General features: G+C 42.5%; 1 protein-coding gene across 2 annotated transcripts; it reads left to right on the top strand.

Moving 5' to 3' along the window:
* Positions 1-2631: 2631 nt before the first annotated feature.
* Positions 2632-24344, top strand: RCAN3 (RCAN family member 3). 2 transcript variants are annotated; one of them, XM_048500592.1, is made up of 5 exons: positions 2632-2866; positions 11765-12017; positions 16691-16864; positions 18632-18803; positions 21134-24344. In XM_048500592.1, exons 2-5 carry the CDS (start codon positions 11823-11825, stop codon positions 21340-21342), a joined length of 750 nt encoding a protein of 249 aa, XP_048356549.1. In that variant the 5' UTR covers positions 2632-2866; positions 11765-11822; the 3' UTR covers positions 21343-24344. The 2 variants fall into 2 exon arrangements, with proteins under 2 accessions (XP_048356549.1, XP_048356550.1); XM_048500593.1 differs by having other exon boundaries at positions 2632-2874.
* Positions 24345-24601: the final 257 nt, after the last annotated feature.

Here is a 24601-nt window from a genome sequence, read left to right as displayed (position 1 = left end):
GTGGGGGAGATGCACAGGGAATATCCATGGAGAATATCCCTGTATGAAGCCCATGCTGAGAGCACAATGGGGAATAACCCCCTTTCTCCCATGGAAACAGTCAAAGACTTCCAGATGATGCAAATTAGTAGCCCTGTAGTTCTTAGAATATTCTTAGCCCACAAAAGCTTGCACCACTGTAAGTCTATTAGCCTTTTCAGCACCCCACTCACTTTTCTTTTTGCTACAGAGACAACACTGGAATCTGTAGTACCTAGACTCCATAGCTGTTCTGAGCATCTTTTTGGTGTGTAAGACTGGCAAGAGTGGCTTTGGTTTCCCCCTCCGTGATTTTTGCTTGGTCAAAACATTTTTCTTCCCCGATCTCTTAGTCTAAAAAGGCAAGGGAGAGAGAGAGAAGACAGACTGCCAGATCTCTCCTTGAGTATAGCTCAAAGGCCATAGTTGACATGAGCTGGAAGATCCATAACCAGGATGAATTTCTTTCTGATCAAAATAGCCATGAGGATTGGGTTCCTTGTAAGCATAAGCATAAGCATTTTATTGTCATTGTGCACGCACAACGAAATTTACAGCAGCATTCCTCGATGCACACAATTTCAGACTCATACATCATCCTCACTTTCCCCTTCCTCCACCCATCCCTACACAGCCCCAAATACATCAATATGAAGCAGCGGAGTTTAGCATAGCCACAGCTCTAGAGTAGAAGCTGTCTCTAAGCCTCTTTGTCCTAGTTCTGAGGGCCCTGTACTGGTTTTCTGATTTAATCACCCCCCATCCCTGGGTCAGGGATGCATAGTACCTGCATCTATGAAGAATAATGGCGCTTCACTGTCCAACCACCTATTTAATCTTAGTATGTGCCTATCTAGAAGTAGCTTGGAACAAGAAAAGTGAGGCTCTTTGATCAGGGCAGGAACATGTCTGATCACTGGATGGTTTGAAAACTTTCTAAGTGTTGTCTAGGAAGAGGGCTGACAATGTCAAATAATTTTATTTTCAGAATCATGGCCTCATTAAATCACTCCACCCTGTTAAGCAGATTGGCTAACTGCTAGCCAATCTGAAAGCTTTCAAATTAGTATGTGTCAATAAACTGAGTTATGGTACATCCAACAAAGGCCTGTGGTGTTCTTTTTTCTCTGAAACTCACTCATAAAGCTGGGCTATAAATGGAAAGAAATTAAAGGATACAGGCGAGTAAAGTTGGATAATTTAGTTGAAACTAAGTGAAGTTATGACTCATGTCAGACAGCATATGGGAAGGCATTTTGAGAGATGTGTGGCATGCGGAACTGTGATGCTGGTAATAAGATTTTGCAGTAAAGAAACGACAGATGGGGAAGGATCTTAATGTTTCCTTCACCTGCCTATTATTCAGGGCAATAGCCCTGTCAGACTTTTTTTGCTCCTGCTCACTCAAAAAATCTGGATTTGGAGAACATAAATAAACCCTGCTTGGGAATGGGTAAGAATGACACAAGTGGGATTTGCAGGCATGAAAAGAGTAACTAAGCACTATCTTATCTTACCAGTACTCAGTATTGTGAATGTGGGGGCAGCGTGTGTAATCTTGGCAAAGGTGTGTTTGGAATGCAGTTTTTGAAGAGTCAATTCACTTTTAGTGGCAATGGAGAAAAAACCAATTCCAGTATGAAACAAAAGGCCTGTGTAAGCCAATAAGAAAATGGGAGTAGATCCAAATGCTTGAAATGTTTGTGGTACAATACATTTGAGTATTCACTTTGTACTGTGCCCCCCCCCCCCAAATAATTACAACCTTCTAAGACCATTGACTTCAGTGGGCTCAGAAGGTTATTCAAAGTAAGGAATTCTACATACTTGCAACTAGTATATTTGTGAAAATGTAGCTGATCATAGGTTTGGAATGCTTCCAACAAAACTTGGCTAAGCATTTGCCAGTGTAAACACTAGCCATATGGATTTTATTCCAGAGATGCTAACAGAAGTTGACCTAGAAGAAATTTTTAATTTGTTTTATATTTGAGTACTAAAATACCAGGGGAGGGGAGCACTAGAAGCCATCTGCTGTCATACCAAAAGAGAACATAGCAGATAGTAGTAGAAAGATGATGTGTAACTTTTTGCACATTTGAGGTCTGCAAATCTGATGTAATCCGCCTTGAGAAAGATGGACTATAAATAACGTAAATAAATGAAGTAAAAACATTTTTAAAGTCTATGCCAGAGAGAACAGTTTGAGGAGTATAGGAGCCACTTTCTTATGAGAAGTGTTCGCTTAAATCTCCCTCTGCACTAAGGTGAACCGCCCGTGGAAAGCACAGGACGCCTCAAATATCCTCAAAAAGAAACCACAAACTAAGAATGTGAGAGAAGCGACGGGGGAAAAGACCGCCTTTTTCATCACGTGACCGAGCCTACCGGTGGGCTCGATCACGTGATGGAACGCACCAACGCAACTCACTAAACAGCCTGAAGAAGGGGAGCCGCCTTTTTCACTCACTTGTCCCCACCTCCTCCATCCGGGTCACTCCTTCTTAGCGGTTCCAAGAGAAGAAGCCAAATAATGACAGACAGACAAGCGCATGCGTAGACGAGCCTTTCTGAGGAAGCGCTCGCACGGGTGGGGGGGATGTCAAATTCGTCGCTCCCTGGAGAGGGGAAACGGGGGAGGGGTTTCTCGGGGCGTGTCGCTCCGCAGGCTCCTTGGCGGTAGTGTCAGCAGCAGCATCCGTGGCAGCATCCGCGGCAGCTCCTGTGGTGTCTTCGTCGGCTCCGTTCGTCTCTCTCTCTTCCCCCACCCCCCTCCTCAAATTGTGCATTTATGAGATTAGTTTGTGAGGGGAACGGCGACGGCTCTGCTTGTGAGGAGAAGGACGCGGTGAGTGAGTAAGAGCCAGTTTCGTTGTCCTCCCCCTCAGGCTGTGCCGCCGCCGCCTTGTCCTTCCCTGCCCTCTGACTCCCTTTCATTCCTCTGCAGCCCCCTCAAATCTCTTCCCCACGGTTCGTTTTTCTTTCTCAGGCTTTTCTTCCCTGCCTTGCCCTCTCTTCCACCCCCTCCCTCTCTATTCTTATTGCTTTTCGTGGACCTGTTGCCTTCTTCGTATGCCTCTCTTGATTATAATATATCTCCCTTCCCCCCCATTTATTGACCATGTTACTAGGGCACGCGACTGTCACAGCCACTCCCTCAGCGACTGGCACTGAAAGGTCTTTCAGAAATGGCAGCAGAAATGTTGTGAAGCGTTTCTTTTCCATTCTGACACATTCACTGTTGTGCAGATGGAACCTCCATGGACAGGGGTAGTATATCTCTGAAGGCTGGATTCTGCAGATGTTTGCTTGTACCCTGTATGTATTTATACCCATTGGGGATCCAAAGCTGCTGATGTCATAGTTCTTCAGTGCCGTTTTATCCAATTTATCCTGTGATAAATTGGGCTGAAGAAGAGAGCCCAAGGTCACCCAGTGTCTCATTTGGCAGACTGGGGATTAGAACCTGGGTCTCCCAGATTGTGCTATAGCGTTGTAATTGTTAGACCACATTGACTCCATACCAGCGGGAAGCAGATTATTAGCATAAATATGAAGGACAAAGGATGGCCATCTTCCTTCATTCTTTGCTTAGGAGTTTCTTGTAGGGAGTAGGACTGTGGCTAAGTGCTTTCCATGCAGAAGGCCCAAGGGTCAATTTCTGGCATTAGCTGGTAAATGGTCAAGTAGCAGGTTATCTGAAAGACCTCTGACTGGAACCCTGGAGAGCTGCTGCCATCCAGAACATATCATGCTCGACGTTGGTAGAAAAATAGCCAGGCTCAACATAAGGCAACTTCATATGTTCAAAGGCCATCTGGCCAGGGGCTGTATCCAACCGGATGCTGGGTTAGGGGAGCTCTTGAATATCAGTTACTATCTAGTATTAAATGTATCTATCTCAGTCTTGTTTACTCTGTTTGGCAGCAACTGTCCAAGGACCCAGTATGGTGTAGTGATTAGACTAGATTTTGGAAGACACGGGTTCAGACCCCCCCTTTGTTGTGGAAGCTTGCTAGCTGACCTTGAGCCATATGTTCTCAGCTTAACCTACCTCACAGGGTTGTTGTGAGGATAAAATGGATGAGAGGGAACAATGTAAGCCACGTTGGATCTCTATTGGGGAGAAAGATTAAATATAAATAAGTAAATAGTATGAGAAACAAGGAAGGTTTTTTTTACTACTGTACTTTGAGATTATTTAACTGAATATTCTGGGGATTGCATGTGAGACTTACTGTCTGTAAAGCTGCTGATCTACAAGTAAGCCTTGACTGTCCCTTTCCTTCAGAGCTGATATAAAAAATTGTGTGCAGATGCTTTGATTAACCCTTTATCCTCCTTCGTTTAAAGAATCCATTGTCCCATTCCTTCCTGCTACTCTTCTTGCTCTCTCCCTGGAAGAGGCATTCTGCCTTCTTCTACTCTTCCTTTTGTAGATCCTTCATTTTGTGTCATTCTCCCAATATTATTATCTGTGTAAATCTCTTCTCCAAACGAACCCACACTGTTCCACTGAGCCATTGCAAAGGAGTTTGCCCCCCCCCCTTAATTACAGTTTGTTAGTTTGTCACCCCACAATTCCAGGACCTCTTTTTACCTTCCCTGGATTCTCTCTCCTCCATTACTACAAGAGTCACCCAAACTCCTTTTACTGACCTTTACCTTGCAATCACTTGCTCCTTTTTGATTCTTAAAATAATGTGTTGGTAATGCCTCTAACTTCTCTGTCTGCAAGACTGCTTCTTTCCTTACCTTTTCTGAATATCTCCTCTATGCTGCCTTCACTCTTTGTTATGTACTTCCATAATGTCAATTCCATAAGGAATCTTTTATACTTTTTTCCTGTGCTCTTAAATCAGCTTACTTAAATCAGCTTATCCTGTTACAGATATGTGATCTTTCTTCCGTAGCATTCCTATTCTCTCACATTTGCATCCTTGCAATTCATTATTACTTCTTTCTAAGCTTGTTCTTTGCTGAGGGCTTTCACCTTTCCCAAATCACACATGAATACAGAGCAGAGGCGTAGCTCCAAGGGGACCGGAGGGGATGCGACGCACCAGGCGCACACCCCTGTGGGGGTGTGGTGAGGGCGTTCTAGGGGTGGGGCAGGGGTGTTCCAGGGTGGGCAGAGGACGCACCAATGCACAGGGCGCTTTCCCCCTTGCTACGCCTCTGATACAGAGTCTTATACAGTAGGCATTTACAAAGCTACTGTTTCATCTCTGGGGGTCTTCGTTCCAGATGTCATGCTTACCTTAGATTGGAAAAGGAATACAGTTTTTAACAAGTTATCTGCATTTACGTATCAAAAGTATGTGTGGTTGCAGTTGAGTAAGTTTCTACTAGTGCCATAGCAATTAACTTTGGAAATCTCTCTGTGGTACATCAGTTTACAAATCCGATCTCCTACAATCATGAATGTTTGAGATTTCAGACAAGTGCTGGTAGATAACATTTGCAAACCTCTTATGTTCGGAAGTGTTTGTATTTCCTCCCCATACCCCTCATTTACTTCCTCATTGAGTTCTGATGTCTTGGGGTCAAACAGTTTTTATCCCTAGTAAAGCAAACAGGGACCTCTACTGTGGGAAGGTATTTGGCACTGCCAAATATATTGTCATGACTCATTTGACAGTAATAGATTCCATTCAGTTAATCTTCCACAGCAGCTTATTTTGTGTCCTCTGTCAAATTGTTTTGAAAAGTCTACTCCAGTGCTTCAGACACTCAGTATTAGGCTGTGTATGATTTGGGTATTTACGCTTAATCTCTGTTTTGTGATTTTTAAAAAAATCCTAATAAAATATATATTACAGTGCTGTGTTGGTATGTTTTTCCCTGCCATCCTCACAGCTACCTACAGCGTTCCTTTTACTTGTGATTTAAAAATGGCCTTGTACATTTTTACCTCAGACATTCTGCAGTGATTAAATTTCTTATTTGTTTAACCCTGTTAATTGAAAATATAATTAAACAAGCACATCAAACCCTACTGAATAAGCCAATAACTGCAAGAGCCTCTTTTTTGTGTCACCAAGCCCATACAAATATACCGACAGGAAAACAAAGCTTTTAAAAACAGTGTGTTTGCTCACACCGCAAAAGTGCCGCCCATTCGGCAACGAACAAGCAAACCCACAGTTTCGAATTTAATAGGTGGTTTGCTGTTGCCTTCCCCTGTGTAGTGACCCTGGTATTCCTGCTTAGCTTCTAAGATCTGATGAGATCAGGCTAGCCTGGGCTATCCAGATCACACTGTCTGTACCCGTGCATATTATCTTGACAGAATCCATGCTGATTTTTTTTCGTTACTGAAGAACTCGTAACTAATAATTTGGAAAGGCACTCTTTTTCCTTTCTGGTTTTGAGCCCCAAATGTTGTAGGCTCAAGCAATTTCATTTCAAAAAAATTTCATGTGTGCTACTACATTTAATTTATTCATTGAAGCAGTTTGTCCACTATTTTGTAATCCGTCTTCAGTGTTAAGCACTTCTGTGAATTTTCAGTTCCTTGCCGCAAAACTGCTATGAGAACTCACATCAATTAATAATCAAACCTCAGTCTCATGATTCAGTCTATTTTCTTATAACCTGATAAAGTGACCAAAGGATTATGAGTGAGTTTGTATCCTGTTATCGGTATAGTGGTTTCTCTTGAAGAAACATTCTGTTGTAAATCTCCAGTCCTAGTTTGTGGATAGAAAAAAAATTGAAACAGAGGTCATTTGAGGTTACCTGCGTCATCTCAGTTCACTAGTCTGCAAAGCTGGGAGCCAGTGTTGTGTGCTATAACTGTTGAAATACAGCATCCTTTTTGTGGGATAGCACATTTTGTTGCATCATATATTTCTTAGAATACCAGCATTTTCCATCTGTTAAGAGATTTGTTTCCCTAGGAATCTTGCCTGGCAGTCATTTATGGTAAAACAGGAAAGACAGTTAAAGAAGCAGGACTCTGTCCTTTAATCGTAGTGCTGATCCTCTAAGCCACAGGTGTCAAACTCACGGCCATGCTGGCAGGGGATGATGGAAACTGTAGTCCATAACATCTGGAGGGCCACGAGTTTGACAAGCAAATCAGTTTCTTCTTCATTGTGCTCCCCTCCCTACTGTAAAAAAAAAGCAAAGCTATATTTAGGGACTTATTTAAATTGAGAAATTTAGAACAATCAGATCCCCTTCTTTTTCTTTATTCACCTGAAATAACATGTGGCAAATCAGACTATTCTGATTAGTCGTCGAAGAAAATAAAATGTTTTGTGTAGACTTTTTGTTTCTGATCTATAGTAATTGTAAATTCCTTTTTGCTTTGCTATTTCTTTTGCTTGCTGAACTTTTTTGGACTCTATTAAACCATGACGTTTGTAGTCTTATTTAGGTTCATTTTAACAAATGGGGTATTCTGTTCAGATTTTAACGGCTTAATCATTTTCGATTTTGAATAATTTTGAACTATTTTTATGCATAGGAGTGAACTGTCCTGATCATTATTCTCCCCAGCACATTCATTTCACCATGTACTGACAATGAACGTACCCTTCTTTGTTCTTGCTTATTTAAACATATACCATGTTTTCCATACTTGCAATTTACATGCAAGACATACAACAACACAATTCAGTGGGATATAAAGTTGCCCTGGGCTCCTGTTGGTTCTGGCTGGGGGTCTCTCAGAGGGTCACACAGACTTGGACCAACCAAAGGACTTTGAGCCCCACCTAACTATTGTAACTTTTGGAAAACACATGCTTAAGTTACATGCAAAAGTGGGGAGGTATATGCTCAGCCACAGGTCTTATTTAGCTGACTCAGGGATTCCAAATACAGGCCAAGCTCCCTAATGTGCAAGGCAGAAGGAACTGTACCAGATTAAAGACAGAAGATCAGAAAAAAGTGGAGGAAAGCCATGCTTGTGTTGAAAGGGTTTAGCAAGGTTGTGGGTACTGTGTGTCAAGCAGCTGTGTATATTTGTATGCACACATGCATGTATATATAAGAGATGGGACATTATCTCTAGCTTTCAGTACCATACTTGTCTGAGCTGAAGTACAGAACTGAACAAAAATTTTAACTTCCATATGCGTTCTCCAGGATAGTTATCAGTAGGTTCAATTGTGTATTTATAGCAGGGGTCCCCAAACTTTTTAAACAGGGGGCCAGTTCACTGTCCCTCAGACTGTTGGAGGGCCGGACTAAAAAAAACTATGAACAAATTCCTATGCACAAATGATTGTAAAATGTTTGATTTCACCTTTCAGCCTTTCTGTCATGGTCTATTTTTAGAACACTGACCAAAGTATGTCAAGTACAGGGTTGGCTCCAAATATTGTTGGGGAGGCTGTAGAATACCTTCCTCTGTAAAAAAAAAAAGCAGAACTTTCCCAATGAAGCATTCCATCTAACCCAGGATCAGGTATCTTCCTGGGTTCTTTCCTCCCTAGCAGCCAGCGAGCGATTCGCCAGCCTGGCTGAAGCCAATGGGAGTGAGGCGGAACAGAAAGCCTGAGAGCAACACATGGAGTAGCCGAGAGGGAAGGGCGGAGCAGGAGTTGCCACGTGTAAGGTTTCCAACTCTGGGTCAGAAAATTCATGGAGATTTGGGGGTGCCATCATGTAATTGCAATCAACAGCCGTTGGGGCCGGTTCCTCCTCTCCCTCGAGCCCTCACTGCACATGAATGGAGCCATCGCCGCCATGCCTGGCGGGCCAGATAAATGCCTTCAGGGGGCCACATTTGGCCCCCGGGCCGTAGTTTGGGGACCCCTGATTTATAGGAAACATATGCTGGCTGCTGCAGTTTATGAGGATTTAAATGTCTATTGACTGGGCATACTGCAAAAGAAGATAAATATATTTATGTATGACATTGAGTCCTTGGAAATCCAAATTTTCCAAATGTTCCTGTATGTTATTTAACAGGGCTTCTGTAAATGCCTTTTATTCTACTGACAATGTCCAACCCCATTGTGAAGGATTTTCTTTATTGAACAGGCAAACATTTTACAGCGCTGTATATTGTCATCTTCTGGATGCTTTAAATCTTTCAGTTTTGTATTAAAATTTCTGTAGATCCATATTTACAATTCAAGAGCCAAATAGTGTTTAAATAGCAAGTATATTAATAAAATGGATGTGTTTATTTAAGATATGTTGTGCCACCTCGCTACTGAAGTGCTCGAAATCCTTCACACAAAAAAACAGTCTCACATCCTAAAAATGACGGAGTACATCAAGCCCTAAAATATAATGATAAGTTCTAAAATTAATAATACACAGCAGCAGCTAAAGTAGACATCATTAATGTAATCCAACAGCAGGGAACAAAAGGGGGAGAACAGACCAAACGGCAGTCAGGAAGATAAAACCACCTTGGTCCACTGCCAAAAATGTGTGATGACAGCTCCAAAGGCAGGAAGATAGAGAAATAATTCCAAAGATAAGGACTCTGTCATCTACCCCAGGCCACTCAGCTCAAAAGGTAAGGTTGGGAGAAAATGACATGAAGGAGAGTCTAAGATGGAGAATGCACTGAGCAAGCAAGTCTTATAGTCCTTTAGCTACCCAGGTTCCAAGCTTTGTAGAACTTTATAGGCTAAAACTAGCACCTTGAATTGGGACTGATAGTGAACAGTCAGCCAAGGGAGATCTGTCAGTACTGAAATGATGTGATGCTTGTAGTCCACACCAGCTAGCTGACCTGCTGCTGCATTCTGGGCTATTTGAAGGTTCCACAGCTTTCGCAGCACACATTACACTAATAAGCCTCTTGATGACAAGAGCATGGATCATTGTGGCTAGGTCACAGTTACCATGGTTCCTGGGATTCAGGCAATATCATAAATCTCACTATGACATATGTACAGTCCATTTGCACGATCTTATTCTGTCTAAACTCTGCAGTGTGTTCAGTTCTCAGATTATTTTCTACCTGCCGATCAAATAGTATGATCATCTGCTTGCCATCTCATATGGATATTTTGCCTGGTTCCGGAGTGTGTGCTTGGTTTTGTTTATTTACTTACAGCATAGTGTAGTGTTTAGACTGGTGGCCTAGGGCCTGAAGGCCTAGGCCTTGGGCAGTGCCATAGGAAGGAAAAATGGCACCCAGGGCAAAATGATGGCTGCACCCCGACCACCCAAAACATCCCTCACCTACATTTTTAAAGCGAAAAAAGCAGCCTACTGTGGGCCACAGAGGCGGCCTGAGAGGAGGGGTGGGGAAAGCGATTCTCCCCAAAACACCCCTCAGCTACCTTTTTAAGTGAAAAAAGCAGCCTGCTGCAGTCCATGGGGGCTGCTACGGACTGCAGAGGCGGCCTAGGGAGGGATGGGGGGAGCGATGCCACCACACCTGCGACCGGGGCATTTGTTCCCACCCCATCCTGTTCCCACCGCTGGCCTTGGGCCAATCACTTTGTCAGCTTAACCTATCTCACAGGGTTGTTAAAAAGATGAAATGGAAAAGGGAGACCCATATATTTTGCCCAACCTTCTTAGAGGAAGATAAGATAAAAATGTGCTAAACAGACACAGTAAGCCCCTCTGTATTCAATATAAATTCAGCCTTGGCCTTCAAGTAAGTGAATCTTGCTTAGTTAGCATGTGCACAGCGACAGCCAGGCAGAAAGAAAAAAGCACATACAATCCTCCATTGCAAAGAACTTGTGGACTGTGTGTTCAGACATTTTGGATTACTCTTCCCCCTGATTGTATAAATGAATATAAAATGATTAGGTATTTGATTGTTATATTAACCACTTGTATGCTTTGGTCATCAGAAAATACATGCATTTCAAAATGCAAAACTTGATTTAAAATCAGTTATTTCCGTTCTTTTTTAGATAACTTCAAACTGCTTTAATTTGAAACAGCCCACCATGCAGAAAAGGGAAGTGTCTGCTTTCTGATGCCTTTTTATGAGTCTGTGATTAAGGCATACTTAATGCCATATTTTCTGCTTTGACTTTGTGTGTCAGAATGGTCCTTGTTCTGCCCTCAAGCCCATCTGATATTTTGTCTATGAATACTCCTAGAAAATAATGGCATGCCAAAATCTCGTCCTAAAAGCGGCAAGTTACCATGAATGATACTAACTAGGCATCTACCTGCTTTACCTCCACTTCTGTCCCTTGTGAGGTTCCTCCCGCCTTAAAAAGGGCTTATGAGAGAATATTTTCTGCTGTTTTATTTAATTTGTATTGTTTCTCGTCAGCTGTTCTGAAGCCTTTTTACTTTTTTGTGAATCTAGGTGTATCATCACCCCTGTGCTTATAGGTTGCTTCTCTGTTTCCTGCATCTGAGCTCTTCTCTCCATTGTGGTTGTGGAGGCTGTTCTGAGTGCTAACTTTAGCAGGGGCAAAGTTCAGAGTACTTACAGTGGGGGGTTGGGTTCCGTAATGTTCCCTTCTTATTGCTGCTTTAATTTTTGGAGCATTTCCAAAGGAGATCACTTCATGAATCTTTTAAATAGCATTTATTTATTTCACCATTTTATAAGCCACATTCTGGCCTTTAATGATAATATATTGGTTGACTTATGATGATTATAATTCATAGCTGAACAGGTAATGCCTCACATTTGAAATCTTGAACTAAGAATATCCTTGTATCGCTAGGTAAAAGGCAGTTTACACGGATGTTTATTTCTTGTGGATAATGAATAATCTTTAAAAGCAGATATAATTAGAAAATTTTGGGAAATCTGCTTCTTGACATACTTTGTTCTTTTCTTCTCCTCTAGAAAAGCTGTTGTCACAGACCTTGGAGTAGAGAGAAAGGAAAGTTGATTTGAGTGGGCAATGATTAGAGAGACAATGAAGGCCTGGAGTGACAGCCAGTTGGACCTCTATAGCAGTGACTTAGAAGAAGAGGAAGAGATGATTTTTGGAGAAAATGAAGATGACTTAGAGGAGATGATGGACTTAAGCGACCTGCCTACCTCACTCTTTGCTTGTAGTGTTCATGAAACAGTATTTGAAGTCCAAGAAGAAAAGGTAAGGAGATATGCAAAGAAATATAGGTATATGTTGGTTGATAATTGTAGCTATGAAAATCAAGAATATTACTGTGACTGAAAGTGTTGAATAGCCTTTTTTGCAATATAGAACAAAAGTTCAGTGATTTTCAGTTGTTAGGTATTGGAGAAGTTCAAAGGGGAATTTAGATGAGAAAGCAAGAGCAGAAAGCATCGAGTTCTCTTGAGTGTGAGATGAAAGACCCAAATGCATGGTCTTTGACATTGTTTTAATGGGTCAGATGCCTATGATTCAGTGGAATGGTGTATTATTTCCACATGGAAGTTTTGCTCCAATTTGGTATTCAAACTGAGGCAAGGGGTTTGGGGGCTTGTCCTTTTGGAGCATCCACCACTTGACATCTCCAGAGTAATATCCACTGTTCAGGTTTTATCCAGCTTCCTTCTGTTCTTTCTCAAAACTTGCTTGATGGGTTATTTTAGAGAAAGGTCACATACAAAATGTGTCTGCATTCCACATTTTTGCACATTCATGAGGAAAATTGGATTCTCCATTGCTGCTGCAAATAAGTGCTTCATGGAGAACTGTCACTATAGGCTCTTTCTGCAAAAACACCGTCCCTGAGGAGGCATTCGCACAGCAGGCACGGAAACGCCCCAAGCGGCACAGAAATGCCCCTTTTGAACCTTGCTCCATTAGCGAGGTTTTTCAAAAGGGGCGCCTTCCAGCCACTGCCGTGCGAACGGCAGCAGCCTGAAGGGGGCGTTTCCCTCCCGCCTTCCCCAGCCGGCTTACCTGCTCTTGCTGGCTCCCGTCACTTTGTGGAGGCCAGGGGACACGCCCCCCTGGCCTCCATCTCCAGCGCCATCACTCTGGCCAGGGGTGGCGTGTCCCCTGGCCTCCACAATGCGACAGGAGCCAACAGGAGCAAGTAAACAAATTGGGGAAGACGCAGCCTGTGTGAAGGCTGTGCCTTCCCCTGCGCCCCTACCGGGACCATCTGTGCGAATAGTCCTGGGGAGGTGCATCGGCATAATTTATGCCGGAGCACCCTTCTCAGTGCTTGTGCAGAAAGGGCCTATGTGACAGCAACCTTGATTAGGATCATGGGGGAAAGGGCTTTTAGAACTGAATAGATCAGACTTGGAGATCTGTCTGGACTTCCCCATCCCTTTAAATTTGAATTAGCAGCATATGCAGCCCTCACCCAACCCCCACCCCACCCCCGGATTCAGTATTAGAGCACTCCATTGGACAAGGACTGCAGTTCCTATTCCTTTTTCTGCAGTCTTTACCATACACTTTTGATAATAAAAATGTTGAGATCTCCAATCCCAGACATCTGGAGTTTTGCCTTCCAACCAAGAGGTTTGGAAATGGGGAGAGTATATGGATTGGGTGCTATAACACTTGCTTCCCTATATTTGGTGCATTTTTTTACGTGATAGTTTTGTCATCTTTTCAGAGTCCACAGGGCTGAGCGGGATGAAAATCCTATTGAGTAAACCCATTGTCCCAACATCACCACCTGTACAAAGTATTCTCATAAATCTACATTTCCAGCTTCCTTTAAGCAAACATGAATTAAAATTCTAAACAGACCTGCCTTGCATTCTTTTAGCCATTCCCTAGGCCTGAAAGTTTATAAGGCGTATAGCTGAGGTGTGTTGGCCTGAGTTGGCCTGATCCAATATGAAAATATTTCTCCTTATTTGTCCTGCTTTCTACAGAGAACTCATTTTGCTTTCTAGTCAGCCCATATGTAGATTTTTGTGGCTCACAACATGAAAAGACAGTGGCAGGAAATAATCTTGGGATGTTTCCTTGCAAAATACCCAGTCTGATTATTTTGGTTTTATTTCTTCTAATCGTCATCTCTTTTCAGTAATTGCCTAATATGTTTTCAAATAAGCCTGACTTATTCATTTGTTGCTTGCAAGTGTTCTGACAAACATGGTGACTGAACAGAGTCATGCCTCTCCTAAGCAAGGTCATTTCAAGTTAGTTTTGCCAGCAACAGTGTCAACTGTACGCAGCTTTTTTTTCTCAGTTGCAAACATATGTTTCAAATTACAATTCCTAGTTCCTGCACCCTGACCGGGGGTGGGGGGGGGGTGGGGGGCTTTTATGTTACATTACTAAGGCATAAAGGGGGCTAATAGAAAGAGAGTATACTTTATTTTTGGCAGCAAGTAGCCTCAGACTGCCAGTTAGAGCTTACTTGCCTCAGCCGCTGCAGCAAGTGCATGTATTATAGGTGTGTTCAGATTCCAGAAAGCATGCACAAGCATGCATGCACATGAAACCCCCACAAAACCCTAGAGAAAATGGTGGGGAAAAGTCAGCTTATCCTTTCATCCCTATCCTTTTTAGCAGTGTGTCCCTTTCAGGTTATCATTGCTATTGCAAAACCTGCACAGTGATTGCACTGTGCAGGGCTGGCAGCATGCTGTGGTGAACCAGATATGCATATCATTTTTAAAGCAGCTTATTTAATAGCCTTTGGCTAGATGAGGGGAAATTACGTAATAGCACTCCTATTGCTACCAGAAGGTGGGGAGGAAATGGCACTAGTGAATTTGGGGAGAGCAAACTATAGTTCAACACTTTCCTTTATATGGTTCACTTTACAAGGTTCACTTCCTTTATAAGATTCACTTTAAATCCCTACATTTAAAGTGCATGTTTCCATTGAGGTGTGTTATAGACTCTGGAAGTAGTGCTTCACTTGACAAGCAGTTTTGCTCAATCTTTCATAATTCCATGTTGCTTGTTCTAAAAGCAATTAGAAGAACCAAATGATTTATCTAGATCACAAAACTAAACATGCCAGCCACTTTCTTATTTTAAGGGGCTTTCTCAAGCTAAGTTTCATCTGTTTTGTTCTAGTTATTTTGTTCTTTCCCTATATCATTCATTCTGTTTTTATGACTGTCCAAACACATACTGGGTCACTTGTAATCTAGCAGTGGCCCTTCTATGCTGGAATATCACCAAATCTCAAAGATTAAAGAAGCCTTGATGTGGCTGGATTATGTTTTCCTGGAATAAGTTCCAGCCACCAAACAATACAGCTGCTTAAGCATGTTGCACAAGGAAGGCTCAGCACGAACCTAGCAGTTCATGACTCAGAACTCACCAGTGTTCCATGTCCCCAAAAAAAAGGAGCTAAAGTTTGCCTCAGGGAAAGAGGATGCATGACTGTAATTATTTTTCCTCACTTGAACAGTGATCCTGAAACTCCAGGCAGAACTTGGGGATGGCTCCTCAGAGTCGCTAGGTGTTGGGCGGGCTGCATTCCCTATGCTGTACAAGCTGCCTGCTCCAAGGTGCTGCCTGAGTGAAACTTCTCCTGCTGTTACTCCAGCTCAGGGCTTGTGGTGGCAGTTTCAGGACAGAAGTACGCAGTCAGCTGTCAGATGGCAGTGGGAATCCCACTACTCTAAAGTTGATTATGCTTCTTGAATCTTGGCGAGCACGATCAACTGTGGGGCAGTATGGGGCCTGGATTAGCCATGACTTCAGCAGGGCCACTGGCTGCAGGGACTCCTAGGTATGGGTCCTGGGGCAGCTGCCCTATAGTTGAGGTCAAGCTACTTGTTCCATGTGGCACATCAGAGTTCTGGGACTTTACATCGGAGTTCTGGGACTGGATCAGAAATTCCAGCAGCTGCAATACCTGGCCTCTTGATAGAAGCTGTTAGTGGAAGATTGTGGAAGAGAAAATTTCTACATTTAGGCCAGGATTGTGTTGCCTATAAATTCCGGACTATCTCAAGGCTTGGAAGTATGTGGCTGACAGCTATTTCCAATGCTGTAGAAGGATCCTAGATACAACCAAAAGATAAGATGGCTATACACAGGCATTAGTGATTTAATGGAATATTGGTCTGTTCAGCATCTTAGCTCTGTTACAATGAATATGGAGCACTGTGTTGGTATCTGCCTTATAGAAAAGCTGAGGAAGGCAGGGGCATAGGAGAAGCAGCACACATACTTATACTTGACAGAACAACTTGCTGATCAAATCAGATAACATGATTCTAATTGCAGCTTTTTCTCACATCTTAGACACTTGGTCTAGGTCTCACATCCCTGCTGAGCCATGTCATCTGTGGATTAATGCAGAAGTAGGGATGTAAACTTTTTGTAATATAGCAGCTATTTAAACTACTTAAAATACCACAGCATTTAAACAGTGGTAGTAGGCAGTACTTTAAAATATTGGTAGCTGCCAGTAGAGGGCACCTGAATCTACCATATGGTACCTCAAGACTAGATTAACAGTAGTACAATGTAAATAGGTCTGTCCTCGAGGTGCACTTAGTGTCTCCATCTGGTGTGGGACGCTACAGCTTGATACAAGCCCTATTACATTGTTTGTCACATCTCCCAGCCTGTTGAGCATATTGACCTACATTGTGTAATCCACCTCAAGTCTTAATGAGAAAGATGAACTATAAAGAACTATAGGTGAACTGTAAAACTAATAACAGTACCTGGATAATAGTACCTGCTGTACGTAGAATTCAAGAATAAATGTTTACATTTACTGGAAGCTGTTGTCTTTTGTCTCTTTCTACTGACGCTCAGTACAATTGCTTGTTAGGGCTCTACTAAAAGATGATAGCTGGAAGTAGTACGATTTGAAAAAAGCTTAGGGAAAAAAGTGCTCTCTTTTTTACCCTTAGGAAAGATTTGAAGCGCTTTTCTCCATCTATGATGATCACGTTACATTCCAGCTATTTAAAAGCTTTAGAAGAGTAAGGATCAACTTTAGCAATCCGGAAGCAGCAGCAAGGGCACGAATAGAACTGCATGAGACTGATTTCGGTGGGAAAAAGTTGAAGCTGTATTTTGCTCAGGTATGTAGATCTCTTTCTTTTTCCCTGATACGATCCTAGACCCAGCAGGCTATGCTGGAATTTATCCCCATCTTTCTTCTTGCTTGTGAATTCTTCCATATGTTATATTAATATAATGATCAGCAGTACTTACATAATGGACACTGTGAATTACTTAATGCTTGATTTTTTAATAAGCTATGGAAAGAAAAGGTGCTAATCTGAAATGTTTCTTTTGCTAATTAAAAATGTATAAGAGAAATTAAAGCATGTTTTCTGTCAGTAGCAGTTCGTAATTGCAATGGCAAGTTCTGCCTGTCTTGCAGTTTTCTGTGGAGAGACTTTTCTTAAGGTTGTATGAATTCCATTTTTGTTAAATTGTAAAAACGAATGTAGGATTGCTACACATAGTTTGTGAATCCTTTAGAACAACCTACCTTTGGATTTTTGGTAACTTAAGGATGGAAAGCTTTCCTAGTAGAAGGCTGTGTATATGGATCCTACATGTGCTTTGTAGAAGTCTTGTGATAGTATAACATAATTGATGTATTTGGGTGCTGTGTGGTTTCCGGGCTGCATGGCTGTGTTCTAGCAGCATTCTCTCCTGACGTTTCGCCTGCATCTATGGCTGGCATCTTCAGAGGATCTGATAGTTGGAAAGGAAAGGAAGGTATATATACTCCACTTGCTTTCCTTTCCAACTATCAGATCTTCTGAAGATGCCAGCCACAGATGAAGACGAAACGTCAGGAGAGAATGATGCTAGAACACGGCCATACAGCCTGGAAACCACACAGCACCCAAGTGATTCCGGCCGTGAAAGCCTTCGACAATACAATTAATGTAGTTGGAGTTGTTTGTATTTTATGGGTTTTTTTAGAAAGGTGGCCAAATAATCAAAACCTACCCAACAAGAGATAAATTGTGACCACCATAGGTTATTCAAATATGTTTAATTTTTAGTTTGCATAATTCTGCATTAAAAAAACTATTTTGAATAATTTTAGTCAAGTTTTCTTAGCTGTAGGTTTTTGTCCCTCCTGATACAGGGCGCTGAGCTCGCATGCTTCCATCACTGAATTCAGTCTCCCTTCAGAGGGTCTCTGTAGTCTGATCTCTGTACACTATACTGCTTCCTTGCTTTTTCTTCTTTCTTGTAAATTGTGGCCCTGTGTGTAGGTATGGCCTTGGTCATGTGAAACAAACTCTCATTTGTTCCTGAAGGTGATATGGTGATTATTGTGGGACTAGGCTTAGGGAAATTTGAATTGGAATGTAGTGTGACACACCATTTATTGGGATAGTGAGTCGTTCTCAGGCTAACCTACTTCACCAAGGGGGTTGTGGGAATAAAATGGGGGAAGAACCATATGTGCTACACTGAGCTTCTTGAAGGAAGGGCAAAATAAACATTTATTAAATAAAAATACTTGCTGAATTATATATACCCACGTGTGAAATGAAAACAAATGACTACAGGTGACTCTTAGGTGTTTTGAAAGAATGACCTAGGATAAGAATTGAAAAACATTCTGCACTCAAAATAGTTTTTGGTTAGAGGTTCAGTGCCAAGTGTATCATCATTGTTTAACTATAAAAAGTGAAGGGGAAGAAATTGTGCATTTCATATTCACATGCCTTTTCCAGTCACTGAAACAGTTTTAGTAGTGCTGGAGCAAGATCAAGGTACTAACAAAACTTCCCTCCTAAGGGGGAATATTCTTCATGCTGCTCAGAAGAGTATAGCATTGCATTGTTGTTACAGCTGTATTTGCTTTTTTTTTTCAGGCTCAGGTGCCCAATGAAGCGGGAGACAAATCTTACCTCTTGCCTCCACAACCTGCCAAACAATTTCTGATCTCACCACCTGCTTCTCCACCTGTAGGATGGAAGCAGAGTGAAGATGCCACACCTATGATAAACTATGACTTGCTCTGCGCCGTTTCAAAATTGGGGCCTGGTATGGAGTGTTCCAACTTTCTCTGTGTCTTTGTTTACCAAAAGTGATCACACAGTCTTGTCAATATCACAGGCGAGCAGCCAAGAGAATAAAAGTCTTCCTAGGTAGAGAAACTTCACATGTTCTCTTCCCTCTCCACGCTCAGGGATCACATTGGGGTGGACAGGATTTGCTTTCAGAACTGTGAAAAAAGAATATATGCAGCATGAGTAAGAAGACAGCTAAAGCTGTACAAACTGAAATAGAGATTTCCCCCCACCTCAAAACTTGCAAGTTTTGCAAGTATGTGTATATGTGAAACGCAATATTGGAGGGGTATATAATGTGTGTCTGTGGGGGGGGGGGGGGGCACTGTTATTCTCTCAGGCCGTTTCCGCACGGCCAAAAGCAGCGACGCGATGACGTCGCAAATTGCGACGCATCCCAAAAAAAGCGTTCACACAGACAGGCGGAGCTAAGGGCGATCCATGGCCCGCCAGAAATGTGGCGTTTATGCACGGAAGCGCTCGCGGAAGCGGCGTCGCCAGCGGCGTTAGCGTAGCCTGCGCACTTGCGAAGCCGATGCAGGCCAACGCCATTTGTGGCGACGGCTTTCAGTAGCGGCCCTGTTACGCTTACCGAGGAGATCGCGGCGTCGATGCGTCACGCGGGAAAAAGAGTGGTTCGCGTTTTCTGCATACACCGTCTTCAGCGCCCGGTTTAAGCGTTTTCGCTGACGGTAGCGACTTCGCCGCTCTTGGCGCTGCGCGTGCGAACGCTCTCGCTCTGACGCTTCTTTTTCCGTTGCGACGACGTCATATTTTGCCCGTGCGGAAACGGCCTCAAAGAAACACTGAGAGCAATATGATAGTCTGGAAGGTAGCTATCCACAAATTATATTTACTTTCTCCCAATCCTTCTGCCTCTTATTTCTCATTCCTCTCACCTGCTGTGTACGCTAGTAAACATATCCTCAAATTTTCTTTTGCAAACTTCACTGCCTGGAAGCACTTTTGCCTATTCTACACTGACTGTCTGATTCTCTCCTGGAAGCCATACTGTAATCCTGATGGCATCACACTACCAGCTGCTTAGTTACACTCCCAGTATACTTCTAAAGTTTTTATGTTGGAAATTATTCCTGACATAAGGTTCATCCAGGAATATGAAGACAGCTTGGGTATATTTAGGGGACATCTTGCAGTACAGCAGTACATATTCTTTAAATATAGTTGACTTTATGATTAAAATAATTTTGGGATGGAGAAACTGCCACACCTGTTGGAAAATGACTTGCATATATTCTGAGGTACTCTGAGCTTGCTTTGGTATGTTTGGAGTGTGTTTCTGAACTGTCCTAAGCTCTGAGAAACATTTCATGAAAACTAAGCCTCGGACCCGGGGCGGGGGGGCTTTGATTGGAGGTGAAGGGCATTCTTTTAAAACCTTTGTGCTTCAACATGGTGTGTTCCAGTTTGTTCTCTCAGTGCCTCTGTGAATGCAAAGGAATTTGCAGCATCAAAAGAGGTGATGTTCTCTGGCCATTTACGCACATGTGGTCTCCTTCGCTTTGAGCATACATTTCCTTCAGGGTTCCTTCTTGGTTAGGCACATGTTTCCACCGCTTTAGCACTCACCCCACTGTCTGATCAGAGAACCCTCATGGTTTTCAAAGCTCTTCAAGTAGAACTTTTCATCTCCCTTCATGGGGAAAGTGAACAAGCTCGCTGTACGTTTCACTTTCCTGTAGATTTCTTGCTCTGCTCTGCCTTCTCCTGCCCACATCACAGTAATTCCTCCTGCTCTTCAGGCCATCATTTCAGCATGATCAGAAGGGCTTCCTTTCCCCCTCCCCTTGAGAAAGGTCTATTGCTGGAGCCATACGCCCAGTGAAATTAGCAAGGCTGGTCTAGCAAAGAACGCTAGATCAAAGACAGCAACTGCAACAAAAGGCCACAGGCAACGTCCCTAAATGGAGGTTCCATGGAAACAACAAGGAGGCAAAATGGTGGATTGGCTCAGATAGGGACACTTTACAGGAGGGTAACCTGTGTAAATAAAAAGCCACCGGGGGGGGGGGGGGGGGGTGTAAACAGGGAAACCCTACTGCAGAGCAAAGTTATCAAAAACATGCAGAAGGACAACTGTGGCATGATGTAGTACATAAGCTCCTCCCAAAGTTGCTGGCGTTGTGGTGGATGCAGTGCAAAATATCATTATGGAAGCAGCCCATAAGTTCAAGCTTCATAATTTTCAAAACACATGAGAACAAATACGTGCTTTTAAAAAAGCATTATTCTTTTGATATTTTCACTCTACTGGTATTGTAATGTGACTTTTTCTGCCTCTAGGGGAGAAGTATGAACTTCATGCAGGAACAGAATCCACACCAAGTGTGGTTGTCCATGTGTGTGAAAGCGAAACAGAAGAAGAGGATGAAATTAAAAATCCCAAACAGAAGATTGTGCAGACGAGGCGCCCCGATCCACCACCCCCATTGCTGAGTGAAGCAAACACTTTTGAATGTACGCTAGAGGTAGGGGGTGGGATGCACTTTTGATCTGAGGTTGTCTAACAGCAGCAGTGAGTGTGGAAATCATGTTTGTTTCGCTGCGTGATGTTTAGCAGCAACGGACATGTAGTCATCTCGCATCAAAAAGACTTTAGATGCCAACATTCTGAAGAGCACTTTAAGGTTTTAACTCCTAAGATGTAGCAAATCCCTGTGGGGTTTCAAGTCCTAGCACACTAGACTAGGAACATGCCATTTTGGGATGTGTGTGTTGCCATTTGCTTGGTGTGTGAAAAGGCTGAAAGGAACTCGGATGCTGCCATCATTGTGTTGGTTGTCATCAGGTTTTGTACGCAGGTCTCTCATGTATATTTTTTGTGCGCATTATCCAGTTAACATGATGTTTGAAGTAATGTATTGATAAAACATTATGTACAATGTACATTGTTATCAAGTAGAAAAATCTCAAAATTGTTTGGGGTGGTAGAAGCAAATTTCCAAACAGGTCTGCTCTGTGCTTTTATTTTTCCTTAGAAATGCCACAGTTTTGTGTGTGTGTGTGTGTGTGTTGAATTTGAAAGTACCTTTGTGAATTAATGTGAGGCAACAAACACAAGTGAGACTAATACGCTGTCTTTGTGCTCATTGCAACTGTGGAAAATGATATGTAAGCAGGGAAGCTGCATATTACAGGCCAAGTCCGACTTTTGTATTTGTTTCCTACCATTTCTTAGGACATGGTTTTTCCAAATGGAGTATATTTATTTTCTGCACACCAGCAGCAGGAACATGTCAACCTGGCAGGGACTCCCTGTCTTTACAGTTTCTGGCCACCTTTTGTAGCACAGCCTCACCACCTGCCTGTCACTGCCTGCACAGATAGCCTCATAGTGCAGGAGTAACAGTATGGCCGCAACTCCCACAAGGCTGGAAAAATATGAATGCTTCTTGCAAGAGCACAAGGACTTTTTCTCTAGAGCTAATCAGTTTAAGTTGCAGGATAATAGTATTTGACAAGCAGGGGACCAAAAAGGATTTCCAGGAGGCAGCACATTTTCCCCTCCCCCAATATTCCTTGTATCCCTTCTGGCTGTCCTCACATTTGCATGTTTCCTTGCTTCCATCTCACCTTCCCACCTGCCAACCAGCCTACCTTTGATCAGCTCCCCCTTCCTCAGCTATATTTATTATTTATTTACTTTATTTATACTCTACCTTTCTCTACACTGAGGACTCAAGGCAGCTTACATTCTTTTCCTCCTCTCTCTTTTATCCCCACAACAATCATGATAAATAATTTGGTCTGAGAATGTATAACTGGACCAGGATCACCCAGCCAGCTTCCATGGCAGAGTATTGATTTAAACCTGGGTCTCTACCCTAATTTTTTTCCTGTATTTTATTAATCCTACGTGTTTTTATTAATCCTAAGTGTTTTTATTAATCCTACGTGTTTTTATTAATCCTAAGTGTTTTTCTGTATTTTTAAACTTCAGAAGCAGAGAAACTGACAGGGTAGTCTTGGGCTAACCAGGCTTGTTATTAGGCTAACCAGGCTTGTTATGAGAACGAGCTGTAATAATACCTACGCGTGTGCATGCTGTCTTTGAGTTTCTTGAATCCAAATTAGGGATGGGAGGGACTAAACACCATTTATTCTAGCAAAGCACCCATTTTCTGCCTGCTTGTACTTTACAACAGTTGGCATTATGAAAGTTTTTTGCGGGGGGAGCTGAGAAGTTTCTTGAAGTGTGACAATGCTGTGTCTTGTATTCTGTTAGTATGTTAACAGAAATCCTACAATTCCACCCGAAATGTTTTTCTATGTGTTTTTTTTTTAATTTTGGAGGACAGTAGAATTATTCGAAAGAAATGCTCAGAGCCCCTACCCCATTTTAGCAGAGTATAAGCAAATCAGAGTACTGAATCCATAGCTGCCTTTTTCCTCTTGATAAAGTAAATGGAGAGAAGCCATTAAGAAATTAATTCCTGAATATGAATCATGACAGTAGCCTGAAAGTGAGACTTAAGCATGCCTCCCACTATTTCAACAAGATAGCTAATACTTTCAGTAGGATTCCCAGTGGTCATCTGCCTTGTGACATCTGTGAACTGTCTGCTTCAGGACCGCATGCTGCAGAGGGATCATTTATTAATGTCAAAAATTAATTTTCAAACCTCTAAGCCACCGAACCTCTAAGCCACCTGTTTCCCCCTAAAGCAATAGAAAAAGCAGCCCCGGTGCCAAATCTGATTATGTGAAGGGTGCTGCCTCAATTGCTAGTGGAGAGGGTGGAGGAGAGCAGAGGGAGGGACCAGCAGCTGTGCCAAAGGGGCTTGTCATCATTATTCCTAATAGAACCAGTCTGGGTTACTGGAGTGTGTGCCCCCCCACAAAAAATACTGCCTAAGAGTGGCTCTTTGAGACTAGATGGCCCTCATGAGTACAGAAACAGAGCTTATTAATGTTGTAAATAAAGCAAATAAACACTGTATGGTTGTGTCAGAACCATAGAGCTTTGAGAGTATTTTGGCATTAGAATAAAAATAGTTGCGGCACAAAGATGCATGTAATGGATTGGTGTTCCAACTGAGAATCAACAGTGTTTTTAAAGAGGACAAATAAAAAGCTTTCCCATTGCTGTGCCTTGTTTTCTTTCTCAGTAGTGGTGTCAGTTCCTTGCAATCCTCCCTGCAAATTCCTGTTTCAGAATTGCAAGAGAACTCCCCAGCGGGTTGTGCTTCACATTAGTGCCATGTAGATTTTTTTGTCTCCAAGACAGGAAAGGACTGGGTTTTTGTTGGGATGCAGAACCACAGAAGTATTTCTGGCTTCAAAAGATTGCTCCATACCTGTTTTCTGTGAGGGAGCAAGCAAACCTGATGTGCATTGAGAATTATTTGGGGAATGAGGGTGGGTGGGAGCAAAGAGTTGCACTGGTCTGCAGGAAATGCATGTTCAAACTTTATACTTCTGTTATAAAGTTGGCTACATAGACTTGTTTCTAGATGCTCAATAACAATAATAAAACCTATATTAACAATTGTAAGTTTCCCAGGATCCTTGTGGTGTGTTTTTCTCCCTACAAATGTCAGTTACAACCACACACAGGCGTTCTGACCTTCTCCACATCCATGGAGCTTGTGCTCATTCTTCTGCTTGCTTTTGCATAGCTCCATAGGTAAGCCCTTAAGTGTGACGTGGGCTCTGTTTAATACTTCTCCCCTCTCCCACCACATACAGGTATCTTTGGCACTGATAGGAAAATGGCTTTATTTTACCCTGTGCCACACCATTTCCTCCTCC

This window comes from Sphaerodactylus townsendi, linkage group LG06 (genome assembly GCF_021028975.2).
Source record: "Sphaerodactylus townsendi isolate TG3544 linkage group LG06, MPM_Stown_v2.3, whole genome shotgun sequence".
Lineage (NCBI taxonomy): Eukaryota > Metazoa > Chordata > Lepidosauria > Squamata > Sphaerodactylidae > Sphaerodactylus > Sphaerodactylus townsendi.
Note: the sequence above shows the minus strand (reverse complement) of the source record. Positions and strands in the feature narration are given on the sequence as shown.